The sequence below is a fragment of the Choristoneura fumiferana genome, chromosome 24 (genome assembly GCF_025370935.1).
Source record: "Choristoneura fumiferana chromosome 24, NRCan_CFum_1, whole genome shotgun sequence".
NCBI classification, from domain to species: Eukaryota; Metazoa; Arthropoda; class Insecta; order Lepidoptera; family Tortricidae; genus Choristoneura; species Choristoneura fumiferana.
Window position 1 is genome coordinate 13136078 of NC_133495.1, and position 14923 is coordinate 13151000.

The 14923-nt window shown below is 37.3% G+C and overlaps 1 protein-coding gene across 1 annotated transcript; it reads left to right on the top strand.

Moving 5' to 3' along the window:
- Window positions 1-11784: 11784 nt before the first annotated feature.
- LOC141441971 (uncharacterized) lies at window positions 11785-12543 on the top strand. The gene has a single exon (XM_074106856.1). It carries the CDS (start codon window positions 11785-11787, stop codon window positions 12541-12543), a length of 759 nt encoding a protein of 252 aa, XP_073962957.1.
- The last annotated feature ends 2380 nt before the right edge of the window (window positions 12544-14923 follow it).

Below are 14923 nucleotides of genomic sequence, written 5' to 3' on the forward strand. Positions count from 1 at the left end.
TCTGTATATATTCAGGATTGCACAATTTTTGTATATCTATTATTCTAGTCTATAGCTTCTAACACTGTTTGCCCAAAATCATACGTGTATGTGTGTATAATTGTATGTCTGTCCGAGCGTATTTCAAAAATTTTAAGTTACTTTTGCTTGGACTAAGGATAATCCTAATAGGCAACAATGCAAGTTTCACCAAAAATAACTACTATAATTTGGTACACATTGAGCTCAAAAATATTGTTGACATAATTACTTAGCATTTTTGAAAGATAAAACTATTTTTTCTCCCTTTTTGGTTGCATTTTTATACTGTTTTTTTTATTAGGAACAAGATTATTTTTTAATCCACTCTTATATTTTACTGTTATTTTGTACGAGTAACGAATTTTGTATTCATTTTCACAAAAGCTTTTAAATTGTGGCAAGATTAAAAATGTTTAAAGGAAATACTTTATAGAGTCACAACATTTTAAGCTTTCGCAATTTACACGCATTAATGAAAAAAAAGGTACTTAATGGCTTCTATAAATGCTAAACTAACTTTGAACAAATATTGGCAATATAGTTATCTCATTCTGAGAGAAAGCTTGTACAAGAGAAAGAGATGTACAAAGGCGAACTTTTCCCTTAAAGGGATCTCTTCCAGTTAACCTTTGAACGATTGAAAGGTCATCAAAAAAAGAGTACGAGTAGACACTACAATGGAAAGATAAAAATACCGAATTTTTAATTCAACGAAACAGTACAAATGTAAAATGCTCATACATTTAAAATGGGCGTTCGTCATATAACATTTTGACGACCGGGTAGGTAGCTAACCCTGTGACCCTGACTATGAAGTTAGCGATCGCGGGTTCGATCCCTGTGCTGGGCAAATATTTGTATGATGAATACGATGAATATTGAATATAATGAATACGTTTTGGGCTAGGTCACTTAATTTAATTGGTCCCAAGTTATTATTATTATTACCCACCTATAGGTAGAGTCATGCCCATGGTTCTTATTCATCATCCCAGCCTACATACGTCCCACTGCTGGGCACAGGCCTCCTCTCAGAACAAGAGGGGAATGGTTCTTATTACAATGTCATTAATGTCTAATTTTGTCAAAATCACGCGTCTTCGCGGTTGGCACTAGGTATACCTATTATTTGTTATTAATTATTGACATGAATACCACAATGCGCTTTTTATAAATTCCCGTGAGAATTTACTAAGACCCCGGTATTTCATTGCAACTATATCTATACTTCGTTTTTTGTAGCATTACAAAGAAGGTAAGCGATCTTGAATTGTATTTTTATTAAAAAAACACTTTTGAACATTAAGTCACAGTAAATATTATTATGTAACAATTAGCAAGGGTATATGATCATTTACATGCTTTTGGTACGTTACATCATAAGTACTTAATAGTTACTGTTTACAGAAAATTAAAGATAGTAGTTCAGAAGTCAATCTCCTGTATGTACTTCACTTTTCATACCTACGCTCGGCGGTCGCTCTAAGGATGTCAACTATGGCTTATGCACTAATAAACTATCGCGGTAGTGGCACTCTTATCTAGTTGTTTGAATTATTGTTGAGAATGAAACGGGAAGAATGGAAAAATAAATTAATAACTAAAATATTTAAAGTTTAATGTCATTGTTATATTATAAATTTGTCACAGAAAATATCTTGCGACGATTTCGTTATTGGCGAAATTCACGATTGTTTAATTTAAACAACCGTCCACTAAACAGTTATAATAACTTTTTTTTTGTTGCTCAATTATTGCACGAAAAGTTCACAGACGCGTGTCTCAAGCGGATGGCACTCGCGCTCGCACTGGTCCCAACCGGTCCGAGATATCGTGTCCGTGAGCAGTGTCTATGTGTGCGTTGCTCGAGCGCACTTGTATGGAGATTGACTTCTGAACTATCTGTGTTTTGTTTTTAAAGTCAACGCCATAACTGGAAAATATGCAAGTTGAAGTGGTAATGGGCGGGCCACATCGCTCGAAGAACACTTGGGGGAGAAAAGTCCACGAGTGGTGACCACGAACTGGAAGACGAAGCGTTGGCAGGCCGCCCACCAGGTGGGCTGACGACATCGTAAGAATTGCGGGAAACCGGTGGATGCAAGGCGAGTTGTCGTTCATTGTGGCGTTCTAAGGGGGAGGCCTTCGTTCAGCAGTGGACGTCTTCCGGCTGATGATGATGATGATGATGATGCAACGTTTTTCAATAAAAAGAATGGTCAAGAATGTTTACCCTTTTTCTAATGCTAAAAAACCGGCCAAGAGCGCGTCGTACATGCTCAGGATAGGGTTCCGTAGCCATTACGAAAAAATCTATTATTTTTTTCTAAGTATTGTGTACTGAACCTCTTATATAGGCTGCTATTTACTCTTTAACTACTAATAATTCTCAAGCAATCTTAACCGCTATAATTTTCCGTGTAAATTTGATATATTTACTACCATTCTGAATTTTTTCAAATTTTTCCACCCAACAGTTTAGATTTTAGGGGGGGGGGGCACCTGAATAGAAAAATTACTAATTATTAAATATTTTTTGTTCGTTTGCCATCCAGTCGAAAAAAAAATCCAACGATACTCCACAACATAGAAAAAAAACCCACTTTATGTCTATGGGAGGTACCCTAAATTTTTTTTTTTTACTTTTTCTTATTGTGCCATTTTTTCGGCGTGACATGTGTTATATTCATGTCAAATTACAGCTTTCTAGTACTAACGGTCTCTGAGCATACCCGCTGACAGACAGACAGACGGACAGACATGACGAAACTAAAGCCTAAAAACAAAGTATAATGGTATATGCGGGCACCGCCGTAGGCAAAAGCAAGTATCAATTAGAGATGAAACTTCGGGCACAAACGAGCGGCCCGCCGGCTCCCACAGACAATCCGTTCCAGATCTAGTTTAAAACACATTTGTTTGCAATCCAGAAACCATTGAAGTTCGGAAACAGACACGGTTAAATCTGAACCGTTTACAGTTAAACTTGGTGTTGAAAACAGAGATGTGTTGCTGAGGCAGCGTCTCTATCAGAGATGGGCGAGGATGGTATTGCGAGGAATTTTTTTTTTTATTCGACTGGATGGCAAACGAGCAAGTGGGTCTCCTGATGGTAAGAGATCACCACCGCCCATAGACACCTGCAACACCAGGGGTATTGCAGATGCTTTGCCATGTTTTTCATGAACCAATAGGAACGCTTCAAATTCAAAATTCAAAAAGTCAAATCATTTATTCAGTAAATAGGCCCAACCAAACCAGAGTTCATCCTCAGAGCAAACAACCGACAACAGTTTTGCAAGTATTTGTTTTTAGTTAGCAAAGTAACGCCTGATTCAATTAGTGTTAAATGTGTTATTTAAAACTGAGCTGCATTTGTAAGCAATGGTCTGCGATGCAATGTTTCCCAACTTTGATCCAGTTCTGAACAATCGAAGCTTGGATGTCCGTGACCTAGTAGAAAACTTTCCCTTTATACACGTAGGTACAGAATGCAACATTACACAATATATTGCACCATATTATGATTGGTTTTTTGGAGTCTTTATGTGTTTTTATTTCAACTCCAAATTGGTTACTTTTACGGGTATCCCGTGAAACCATATTGAAAATACAAACTGAGACATGGATGCACAGAAAAACCAGAAAAAAGAGAAACCGCTGGGTGAGCGGTTAGTTCCGAAAGAATGTGACGTCTCTCGACGAAACATAGATGTCGCTAGTGCTGCTGCTTAATTAGCATAGTAGAAATAAGCAAACTGAAATATGTATGCATAGGATCTTGTCTAGATTCCTGTCCAGCAGTGGTGTAGGGGTCATAGCACGCAGCACGGATTGCTGAGGACCTGGGTTCGATTCCTAGTGCTGGTCTCTTTTTCTGGTTTTTCTGTGCATCCATGTCTCAGTTTGTATTTTCGATATTGCACCATAGTTTTGACGTTACCTAACTCTTTTCAATTTCCTAATATTCTACCTTTTTTAAGGCTTCAGGAAAAAGAAGCCTTTATACAGCGTGTATTTTTGATACTACCTCACACTGTAACCAGACGAAGATTTAAGTGCTGTGAACCGATATCAAAACAAATTGTTAATTTAGAATAAACTACCAGAGCGTAATTAATTTTTGTAATATTTTCGAGCAGCAATGTAATGCGTACAATAATTTGATTCGAGAGAGAAGCGTTCTGTGACAGCTGTCACGTCAACAAGTGCGACACGTTTACAATAAAAACGAAGTAGTATCACGTTGTATTCCAGGGGTATTGCAGATGCGTTGCCAACCTAGAGGCCTAAGATGGTATAACCTCAAGTGCCAGTAAGTTCACCGGCTGTCTTACTCTCCACGCCGAAACACAACAGTGCAAGCACTGCTGCTTCACGGCAGGATTATCGGCAGGAGCAAGATGGTGATAGCAATCCGGGCGGACCTTGCACAAGGTCCTACCACCTGCAAAATATAGAAATAGAAATAGAAATAGAATTTATTTATTGTCAAACTGTGTACAAAAGATGACATAATATGTTCCAACAGTTACCCAATATGGGCGTACAATATTTATATCCCCACCATACATATTTAATTATTATATTAGTATATAGGCTGACATGATGATGTTTCTATTCTTAGGTATATTTTTCCATGCACGTGCTAACGTATGTTAAATCTCCACTCCCATTCCGAAGCACACCAAAAGGGTTGGTAACGGTGGCCCTTATTTGTTTCTCAAATGAATGTCCGGCCCGTTACTATCGTTACCGTGACCCGGCAGTAAAACCGTGCCGGATATTTGCGAGCATAATAAGCGGATCCTTTCCGATAACCGTAGGCTTTGGCTGGAGCTTATGTTCGGAGAGCTATGCAAAAAATGATGTGTTAAACACACTGAAAACATTTGAGTATTTTTTAACCTCCACGCAAAATGTCTCTGTCAGTCTGTATTTGTCCTAGGTTCAACATAAACAATGTAAATATTTAATTCGTTTCAGCTAAATAAATCCTTTTTGGAATATAAGACAATGTTCGCATGCCAATGCATTAGTCATGTCTACATGACATAGTACATTAGCACTATTTATAAGACCATTTTAGCATGTCTAAAGCAAAATAAACTACTTCATCTCATTTAATTTCAAAAATTCGGTGTTATAACTAACTTTGATATCAATGTCTGTCTCTCTGACTGTCGCTCATAGCTCTCAAACGGATGGACCAATTACAATGCGATGAACGAGTTTCTTTGTAGTGGTTTATGTTTCATTAGAACCTGTACAGTAGAGTTCATAAACTTGTGAGCAAAATTTTTATCAAAAATATCTGAACACTCTATTGTTAACGGCGTAGAAGCGTTTCAGATATTTTTGATCAAATTTTTGCTCACAAGCTTATGGACTCGACTGTACGAGCAAGCAACGTACATGTAGTCAACTAAGCAATTTTAAGTTGACCTCATTTAGTTAGGTATTATTTTATTTATAATGGCTTTAATTTTAATTTCACTTCAGTTCGCAATAAGCCATCTAGAACGCCGCACGTACTCATCATTCACCACCCATCATTAACCATCATTTTAGATTTAACTTGATTATCTAATTAGTTTGTTTCGGCTACACCCGAACAGAACCTGTTAGCCATTTTTGAGATAGTAAACATAGAAATGTCAATGTTGAAGTTTGCCAAGTTTTCTATGTTGGGCAGGTTAGACGTTTAACCAGGTCAAAAATTCCCAGTAAGGTCTGTTGAACTTTAAGTTTCTTAACAGAGTTTCAGCTTATAAAACTTGTATTTCTTATAGTTTTTTCCACCAACACCGTAAATTTTTCAGTAATTTTTAAATAGTCATCCTGTACACCTCTGGGTTAGGTTTGGTTTGTATTATAACGATTCTAAACAATTAATGGAACAGAGAAAAAAGTTGTTACTAACATAACATCATGACAAACCTTACAATGAGGGCTATCGCGTATGAATTCGCCACTAGAGGCGCTAGTGTAGCGTGAGGTCTCCGAAATGTCAAATCTCATAGTTTTTTGGGTGAGCTACGCGGGTTTATTTATAATTAGAATAATTTTGTGAATGTTTTGCAATATCTGAAATTAATTATGGCAAATATGCGTTCCAGGGCAATGAATGTCTGTGTTTTGAGACAGTTTTGTCTTTCAGAAACCTTTGTCCTCCCTTTTTTCCGAACAAAACGGGGACTATGCAACAGTGTGGCATGCTCGATATTTTTATGGTACGGTTTTAAGGTGTATTAAATATGATTTTAATCTAAACTTTGTTTTCACGCCCGTAATAACAGACTTTGAAAGCCATACTTAAAAACCTCACGCAACAGTGCGCCATCTAGTGAGACAAAAAACGATAGCCCTCATTATGATGATAAACATTACATAATGACAAACATTACAACAATCATGCGAGCCAATAAGGGTCCAGTAAAAACAGCCCTATCCAAGTTTCGCAGCTTCCTGTTGAGGTCGCATACCCCGCATCCAGCACTTCTATCACAATCCTCGACACCAAATCACATTTGCCAATCGCCATTCCGTATCCTTTTTATAACGAAAAACCCATACGTTATCTACGAATCGTACATTCGCATTTCCAATATTACATCAAAGTCTACTCTTCCAAATATTCACATTCATTGTATCACTAGCTTTTGCTCGTAACTTTGTTAGCGTAGGTAGTAAAATTGGCCATTATAATGAACCAGCTTTTGCCCGCGACTCCATCAGCGAAGAATTCGTTTATCGCTACGGGGACAATGCAATTTTCCGGGAAAGATACTTCCCCATGCCCAACTTCGCGTCTGAAACTATCTTCTCAAAAATAAGACAGAACAGCCGTGTTTGAGCTTATTAAAATAGTTTTGCGGCAGTTTCTGTGGTCAAATGAGGGAGCAGTTAAGAAGTTAGTGTTTTTCAGTTTTTTAACTACCTGCAATTTTACTTCTTTCCATCCGTTTCTATCCTTCACAAAGTATGGAAATATTGGATCAAAACGGCCCAAATCTTCCTGGCATCTTCTTTTAGAGGTTTACTAATGTTTCGGCGAATAATATTTGGCAACCTGTTTCATTTCGCAACTTTTCATTTTCCAACTGTTTAATATTTCTGAAAGGAACTGTAAATATTTCAGGATTTTTAAAAACTAACCTAACCTAACCTAAAGGGTTCTCTACACGATGGCCCTGAAATAAATCCTGAAACATTACGTTGCGAAAAGGCAGTACCCGCCTTTTTGACCTGCTCCTGCGCCGTTTCCCGTTGCGTGGAACCCAATCTGTAGTGATTTTTTCTCAGCAATCTACATTTGGCAGATAATGTCCCACCCAGTCCGACTTAAGTTTGGCGATCTTTGCCTCCACACCGAATTTTCACCTTGTTCCCCGCACATAACCATCTAACAGGACCAGCACTAGAAGAGGACAAATTTTTATCTGTCATACTTCAAACAGTTTTCGATAATCACTTTACTGACAATTTAGTTTTAGGAAAATTAGGTAGCATGGCGAGCGAAGCGAAGAGGAGTGTTAGGTTCAACTGCAATCACAACGAGCGAGCATAGCGAGTAAAGTAAGCCAGTGCTGCTAGCCAAACCAGAGCCAGACCAGTGTTGATTAGGCCTGTGGCAAACCGTATGTATTCGTTACTGAGTAACGAGTACTTCATCTGATTTGAAGTAACGAATCGTTACTCACGAATACGTCTCGTTACCCGTATAAACCGTATCGGTCGTACTCTGTTCTGTGGTCGTACTAACTATTACAATAATCACTTAAAAATATACATCAGTACATTACGAATTGCATTAAAAAAAAACAGTTACGGTGCGTCACATCTAGAACGAGGATTCTTCTCAGCAGAGGTTTTTCCGAACCGGTGGTAGATTTTTTTTGACATTCATAAGTGCTTGTTATAGCCTAAATTGAATAAAGATATTTTGACTTTGACTTTGACTTTGAACGACGATACGATAACGATACAGTTCGGTTTTGCTTTGTATAAAGTACGTTCGTTCATACCGTACGGTGACGGGATGTGGTGTTTCTGCATCATGGTCGCATCAAAAGTATCGATACGAGTAACGATACGACAGTAACGAGTACTGGCTAGTAAAGTAACGAATACATACGGGTACCAAGGATTTCGTTACTTTTACAGCCCTAGTGTTGATGTATGATGGTTATGGTTATATGAGGGGAACAAGAGGGTTTTTTCTAATTCTATCAATCCGTCTAACACCTAGAATGCTGTGCTTATGCGTAGCAGCTCGCTGGTATATTTACATTTTGGACTTCTAAAACTCATCTATAGACCATTTCAGGGCGCCGTAGATTAGGATAGGCGTTCGATGAATTAAATACCATATCCTGCGAATATTATAAAAGCGTAACTATAAATATACACATTTTGCGTATAAAGACAATGCACATTGCTGCAACCTCAACATCTGTGCGAACCCGAGCACTTACAGAGTTGGTTCAAATTTTAAGCAAACTCCGTGTTTAATAAAGCAAAGTTGCAGACCGTCTGAAGTTAATTCAGCTCAGACGAGTGTTCGGGGCATGCAATCTTTCGCCTCATTCTAAGAAATGGGGTTCAAAAAACTTATAATGTAAGGAACGAGAGTAAAACAATTTATTAAAAAAAGTAAGTAATGTAACAAAATGTAACTGAAGTAGCTTTAAATAATGTTCTCGTGTGGTAACCATGCTTTGGATTGTGGAGGTAGACTTCATCCTAGCTAACGTTACAAACGTCTCGGCCATTATTGTTGTCAGTCTCGATCTCAGCCGAGATTTAAAAAATCATCTGGGTCGGACTCCATGAAGTAATCATTTGGATAATTACCCATTCATATCAACTTTATACAAAGCCAGCAATTCGTACAAAATGAAAGACTAACTTTAGAGTTTTTACATCGGTTTCTCAGATACCGCCTAAGTCAGGACGCTCAGGCGCTACATTTGAATAAGCGCATAGTCTTCTTAAATAAGATATAATGGACAATCTTGCGTGGAATGAGAAACTTTAGTCCCTGAAGGAATTTACTGTAGACATAGTGAATCTATGCAGTGGTGTAATCATCATCATCATGTCAGCGAGCCGAAAGACGTCCACTGCTGGACATAGGCCTGCCCTCCCCCAGGGCTCTCCACTCAGACCGGTCTTGTGCTTTCCGCATCCACCGCGATCCTGCGATTTTCCAGGTCGTCGCTCCATCTTGTTGCCATTCGAGAACCTGACCTCATCGACCATCAATCCTGCGAGCAATGTGCCCCTCCCAGTTTCGCAATTCTTCAGTGCAGCAGTGCATGCAGTGGTGTGAATAGCTAAAATCTGCGGAAAATATAAACAATATTTAAATCCATTTTAAATTTAAATCTATCTGCTAGACCTCATGATTTACGCAAACGGAACCTAAAGCTTGTTATACACTTCCGAGTATTCAAACAGCTTTAATAAGCAAACTCAAACCGTGCAAATTGGCCCGCTGCACTAGCGCAAACTTTCTTGTTTTACTGGTAGTTACAAGTTAAGTATTGCTATGTTTTAATTAATACGCTTCAAAAAAGTATTAATTAAGAGTTTGTAAATGTAAAATTCAGTTCCTATTTCCCTTTGTCACGGCAAATTGGATTCACCCACCGAGGGAAAAGATATGATTTATGAATATATTGGTATTTGTCAGTACACAATGACTGACACACAGTGACATACTGAGAGAGATCACTAAAGTAAGAAATTCTAAAATTAACAGGTAGCTGCTTCAATTCTACCAAATGTTACTCGACCGGCATAGTTTAATTTTGTCAAGTTGAATTAGGTTTTATTTTGAACCACTGTTTAGAACAAACCGTTCGACTCAACACAACTCGACAAATCTCCAATATCTCCGTTCTGAATTGTAAACAGGAACTTTGTCGGTCTGGTTACTTTGGTTAGTTCCGGTATGCTCGCAATCCGGTTTGTTCGAGGTAGATTGTTTGCATTCGAAGGTTGTGTAAGCGATTTATTGAATACTAGCTGTTGCCGGTTATTTCGTCTGCGAACATTTTGTTTATCTGCTGGCATCTCTCTTTAAATATGCATATATAGCCTCGGCTTCAAGTGTGGGCATCATCAACAGTTGAATCTGCATTTTGCCCGGTGTGAATTACTAAAAATATGTAGACATGCCTATCTAAGTCTACGTGTGCCAAAATTCAAGCCTCTAGCGTGCGTCGCCTGTCAATTGGTCAATCAGTCACGTTACTCTCTTATAGCTAATAGATTATCTCAAAAATAGTAAAATTTTATGAACAACTTAGTTTTTTCACACTTTATCTAATACCTTTACATGAGCATATTAATATATAACAGAAAGCTTCAAAGAAAGCTTTAGAAAGCTTTTCTTATGAAAGAGTTGAAGTTGGTGAGGATAATTATGTAGGTTAGTAGATTGAATAGCATACTAGCAAGAAGGGGGTTAAGCGAAATAAAATATGTATTATTTTATTGTTTTTGTGGCAATCATTTTTTTTTCTTTCTTTTCGATATATTTGTGTATATTTCGGTACGGGTTTTCGGGGATGACAAATCGATCTAGCTTGGTCTTATCTCTAGAAAAACGCTTGTTATTAAGTTTTATCCCGAGCGAAACTCGATCGCCCAGGTACTATACAGTATACATAGTCCGACACAAACAAAAACTAAAAAAAAACATGTTTGTTCTTAAGCCTATGGTGTTTATATGTATTTAAGTATGAATCAAACTGTTATGTCTATATCCGTTGCCTATTGCTTACTTTGGGTTTAGGTCAACATGGTGTCAAGGGTCCCGGTGATATTTATTATACTTTTTTACTATTTACCGGTTTCTATAAGAGAAGATTTTCTCACTCACAAACTTTGACATATTACTTGGATTTTAAAGGCATAATAAAGAACTTTTGTCGACCATAGTTCCCCACATCGACAGCCGTAAGTGAGTACCACAAACGACTTGCCAAAAACAAAGCGTGTACTGTTGTTCGCGATATATTTAAATGGATTAACTTTTTGTTTTATGGGACCGAAGTTATTTACAGTGGGTTAGAACGATCGCATTATTTGCTGTTTGAAAATAATTTAGCTAGAATTGGTTTGTTGTGCTCTTTGTTGCGGCCGACGTGTTTTTTTTGTTTTGCTAGTAGATTCTCTTTGTTTACCCACGCGGCTTCGCAGTGGAATTGAAATTCCAGGATTTCACTTAATTCCGATGAGATTTCCCAAATTTTATATCGTGATTTTCATTGTTGAAGCAACTGTGCAAAATTTCATTACTCTGAACCTAGTGGTTGAGAAATCTAAATTTTAATCCCGATACCGTAAGAGTATTGGGATTAAAAGTAGCCTGTGTCTCATTGCAGATGTCCAGATTATCTACAACCAAATACATTCATTCGCCCATTCGCCGTTCGCCGCGATAAACGTTCACTGCGTTGTGACTCCGTTATTCAATTAAAACTAATTATAATTCAAAGAAAGATCAAATTTTAGCCGCCTATCATAAGCTTTACAATAGATTGGCTCAATAGCAAGTGGTAAACCAGTTGAGTACTACTAGGCCGGTGTGTGCAAGTGTGAGTTGGATACAGTATATGCAAAATTATCGGAACAAACATGCTTCACTCACCTCCAGGAGACCGATCATTATCCAATCCTGATCTATCGAGCAACACGGATAATAGCTTTGTAGCTGTTAGAAAACGTAAATGTCACACAGACCTAGACGACATGAAATCACTTCAGACAGAAATCAAAGATATGCTAAAGAACTTTAAGTCAGACAGGGAAGCCCAAAATGTGAAACTCTACGAAGCAATTGAAGACTTGAGGATGCAAAATAAGGAAATAATCAAGACTAACAATAAAATTGAAAAATTTTTGGAACAGACTACTACTATGTATAGTAATTTAAAAGAAAAAGTGGACCAAATGTCTTTGGAACACGATGATGCTTTACTGAAAATCAATAATATTGAGAATCAGGTAGAAGATTTACAGAGGGCACAAAGGCTAACCATGGTTGAGATAAGGAACATCCCAGAGGCGGTAAATGAAAATTTAAGTGACACAATGACCTTGCTGCATAATTCATTAGGATTGCCATTCTCTTCGGATAATTTAAAACAAGTTAGACGCTTAAAAAATGCCCAAAAGCTGATTATTGCTGAGTTCCAGACAATTGATCAAAGCACATCATTAATGAAGGCTGTCAAAGAATATAATAAGTCGCATCAGGATGAAAAATTTAACACAGACAATATGAACATAGCTGGCGATAAACAACCAATCTACGTCTCGGAATCCCTTACACCGCGTGCTCGCAAACTTCATTTCCTTGCACGAGATCTGCGCAAAAACCACAACTATAAATATTGTTGGACCTGGCAGGGAAAGATTTTAGTCAAGCAGACTGATAGCTCGCCGGCAATCTTGATCAAATCCGAACAGCAAGTTGAAGCCTTAAAATCATTTACTGTGACCCAATGACTATCTGATGTATTTTATTGTAAGTTTTTCCTTTCATATTATTATATTATTTGTATACACTCCACACCCTCTAAACTTCCACCAAATACTCACCTTCACAAGCCATTTACTTACGGGTCATTTCCAGAAAAAATATCGGTGAAGTCTAGCTGCCACAGAATTACTCAAACGAAATATATTCATTCATTGATTAATGAATTGCCTAAAAAATGAACGATGTAACAATGTTGTCAACTGATATTGACAATAAAGTCAATATCGGTAATTCAGTGGCAGTGGACAAACCTGAATGTTGTAAAAATATTTTCATAAGTTCTGATGCACAGTTTAAGGTATTAACGCAAAATATAAGAAGCATAAATCACAATTTCGATGAGCTGCAGGTCTTATTAACAAGATTGAATATAGAATTTGATTTAATTGTCTTGACTGAGTGTTGGCTTAGTGAAGATATTAACTTACCCTCATTAACAAACTACCAACCTTTTCAACGAATCGTAACCTAAATCAAAATGACGGTATAGTTGTTTATATTAAGACTGATTTATCCTCTATTACTACTGAACCTAAAGAAATACAAGAGGCAAATGGTCTTGTAACAACAATCGGATCGGATATTGCCATTATTTCCATATACCGGCCTCCCTCCTACAGACAGATAAGCAATTTTATTTCGTCCCTTGACTTGCTACTAGCAAAATTAAAACGGTTTAAGAATATTGTAGTACTAGGAGACATGAATATAAATATTATCGAAAATGGGCTAGACAATAGAGCCAATGACTACTTGGATATGTTGACTTCACACGGGTTATTACCATCTCACAAACTTCCAACGAGAGGAAGCAACTGTTTGGATCATTGCATAGTTAAAACGAATTTATCAAATATAACAATAGTGTGTCATTCCTCCATTACCGATCATTCATCCGTCATGATATCACTTTCTAAACTACCTGTTCAGAAAAATAAGTCACCTAAAACATATAAAAAGATTGATTATCAATCAGCTCTAGCTGAATTAGATCAAATAGACTGGGTTTCAATGCTTGAAGGATCTGATGTTAATAAAGTTACGAATGTGTTTCTATATCTTGTCAATAGAACTCTCAAGAAGTTTACTAAGATACTCACAGTTTCGCACAGAAAATGCAACATAAAACCCTGGGTCACGCCAGGTGTAATCCGATGCTTAAGAAACCGGGATAAGCTTCATCAAACCCTAAAAAAAGATCCGGATAACATAATTACTAGAATAACCTACAATAGATATAGAAACACATGTAACCGTATGTTAAATAACCTAAAACGAGATTATCAGAGATCCTTGATAAAGCATTACGATAGAAATCTAAAGAAGCAGTGGGCGATAGTTAAACAAATCTGCAATCTCAATGAGACCACAGCTAATGATAGACATCTTTTAGCATTGAAATCATCTCCTCAAGAATCACTTAATTACGCAAATACTTATTTCACTAATATCGGCAAAGAACTGGCAGACGCTACCGTAAATAAAACACAAATACCAGAAGCTGAACTGGTTAAGTCTATGAATTCAGAATGCACTAAGCCTCTAAGTTCTATGATGATGTTGCCAACTGATGAATATGAAGTTAAGGCTACTATTCAATCACTAAAAAACACTAATTCAACAGGTTGGGATGGTATATCTGCCTGTTTCTTAAAATTAGCGATTGGTTATCTAACCCTCCCTATCACCATTATCTGTAATCTTTGCTTCAGCTCTGGTAAATTTCCAGATGCCTTAAAAAAATCTGTTGTTGTCCCTATATATAAGTCTGGGGACAGAGACTGTATCTCCAACTATAGGCCAATATCACTACTACCTACTATAGCTAAAGTACTGGAAAAGATAATCAATAAAAGGTTGAAAAGCTACTTAGAAAAAAATAACTTATTAAGCACTAATCAGCATGGTTTCCGAGAACGTAAATCAACTCTAAATGCTGCACAACAACTAACTTCTTTCCTTGTGGATAAACTAGATAAAAATAAAAAAGCACTTGGTATATTCTTGGATCTAAAAAAGGCATTCGATACGGTCTCTGTCCCCATATTGTTAAAGAAGCTGGAGAACATTGGTATACGAGGATTGCCTCTCCAATTATTCCAGGATTATCTTAACAACAGAAAACAAGTAGTAAAAGTGGGAGAGCACTATAGTGATGAAGAAATCATTAATTATGGCGTGCCTCAAGGCAGTGTCCTGGGGCCTACGTTGTTTCTTGTTTATATCGATGATCTCTGCAGGCTGACACTCACTAATGCTCAGATAATCACATTTGCCGATGACACTGTGACATTATTCTATGGAAACTCATGGGACGAGGTTAGTGATATTGCTCAAGCTGGATTT

Bases quoted from the DNA above. Each gene is read 5' to 3' on its own strand.
- LOC141441971 (XM_074106856.1), top strand. From the start codon at position 11,785: ATGAAATCACTTCAGACAGAAATCAAAGATATGCTAAAGAACTTTAAG.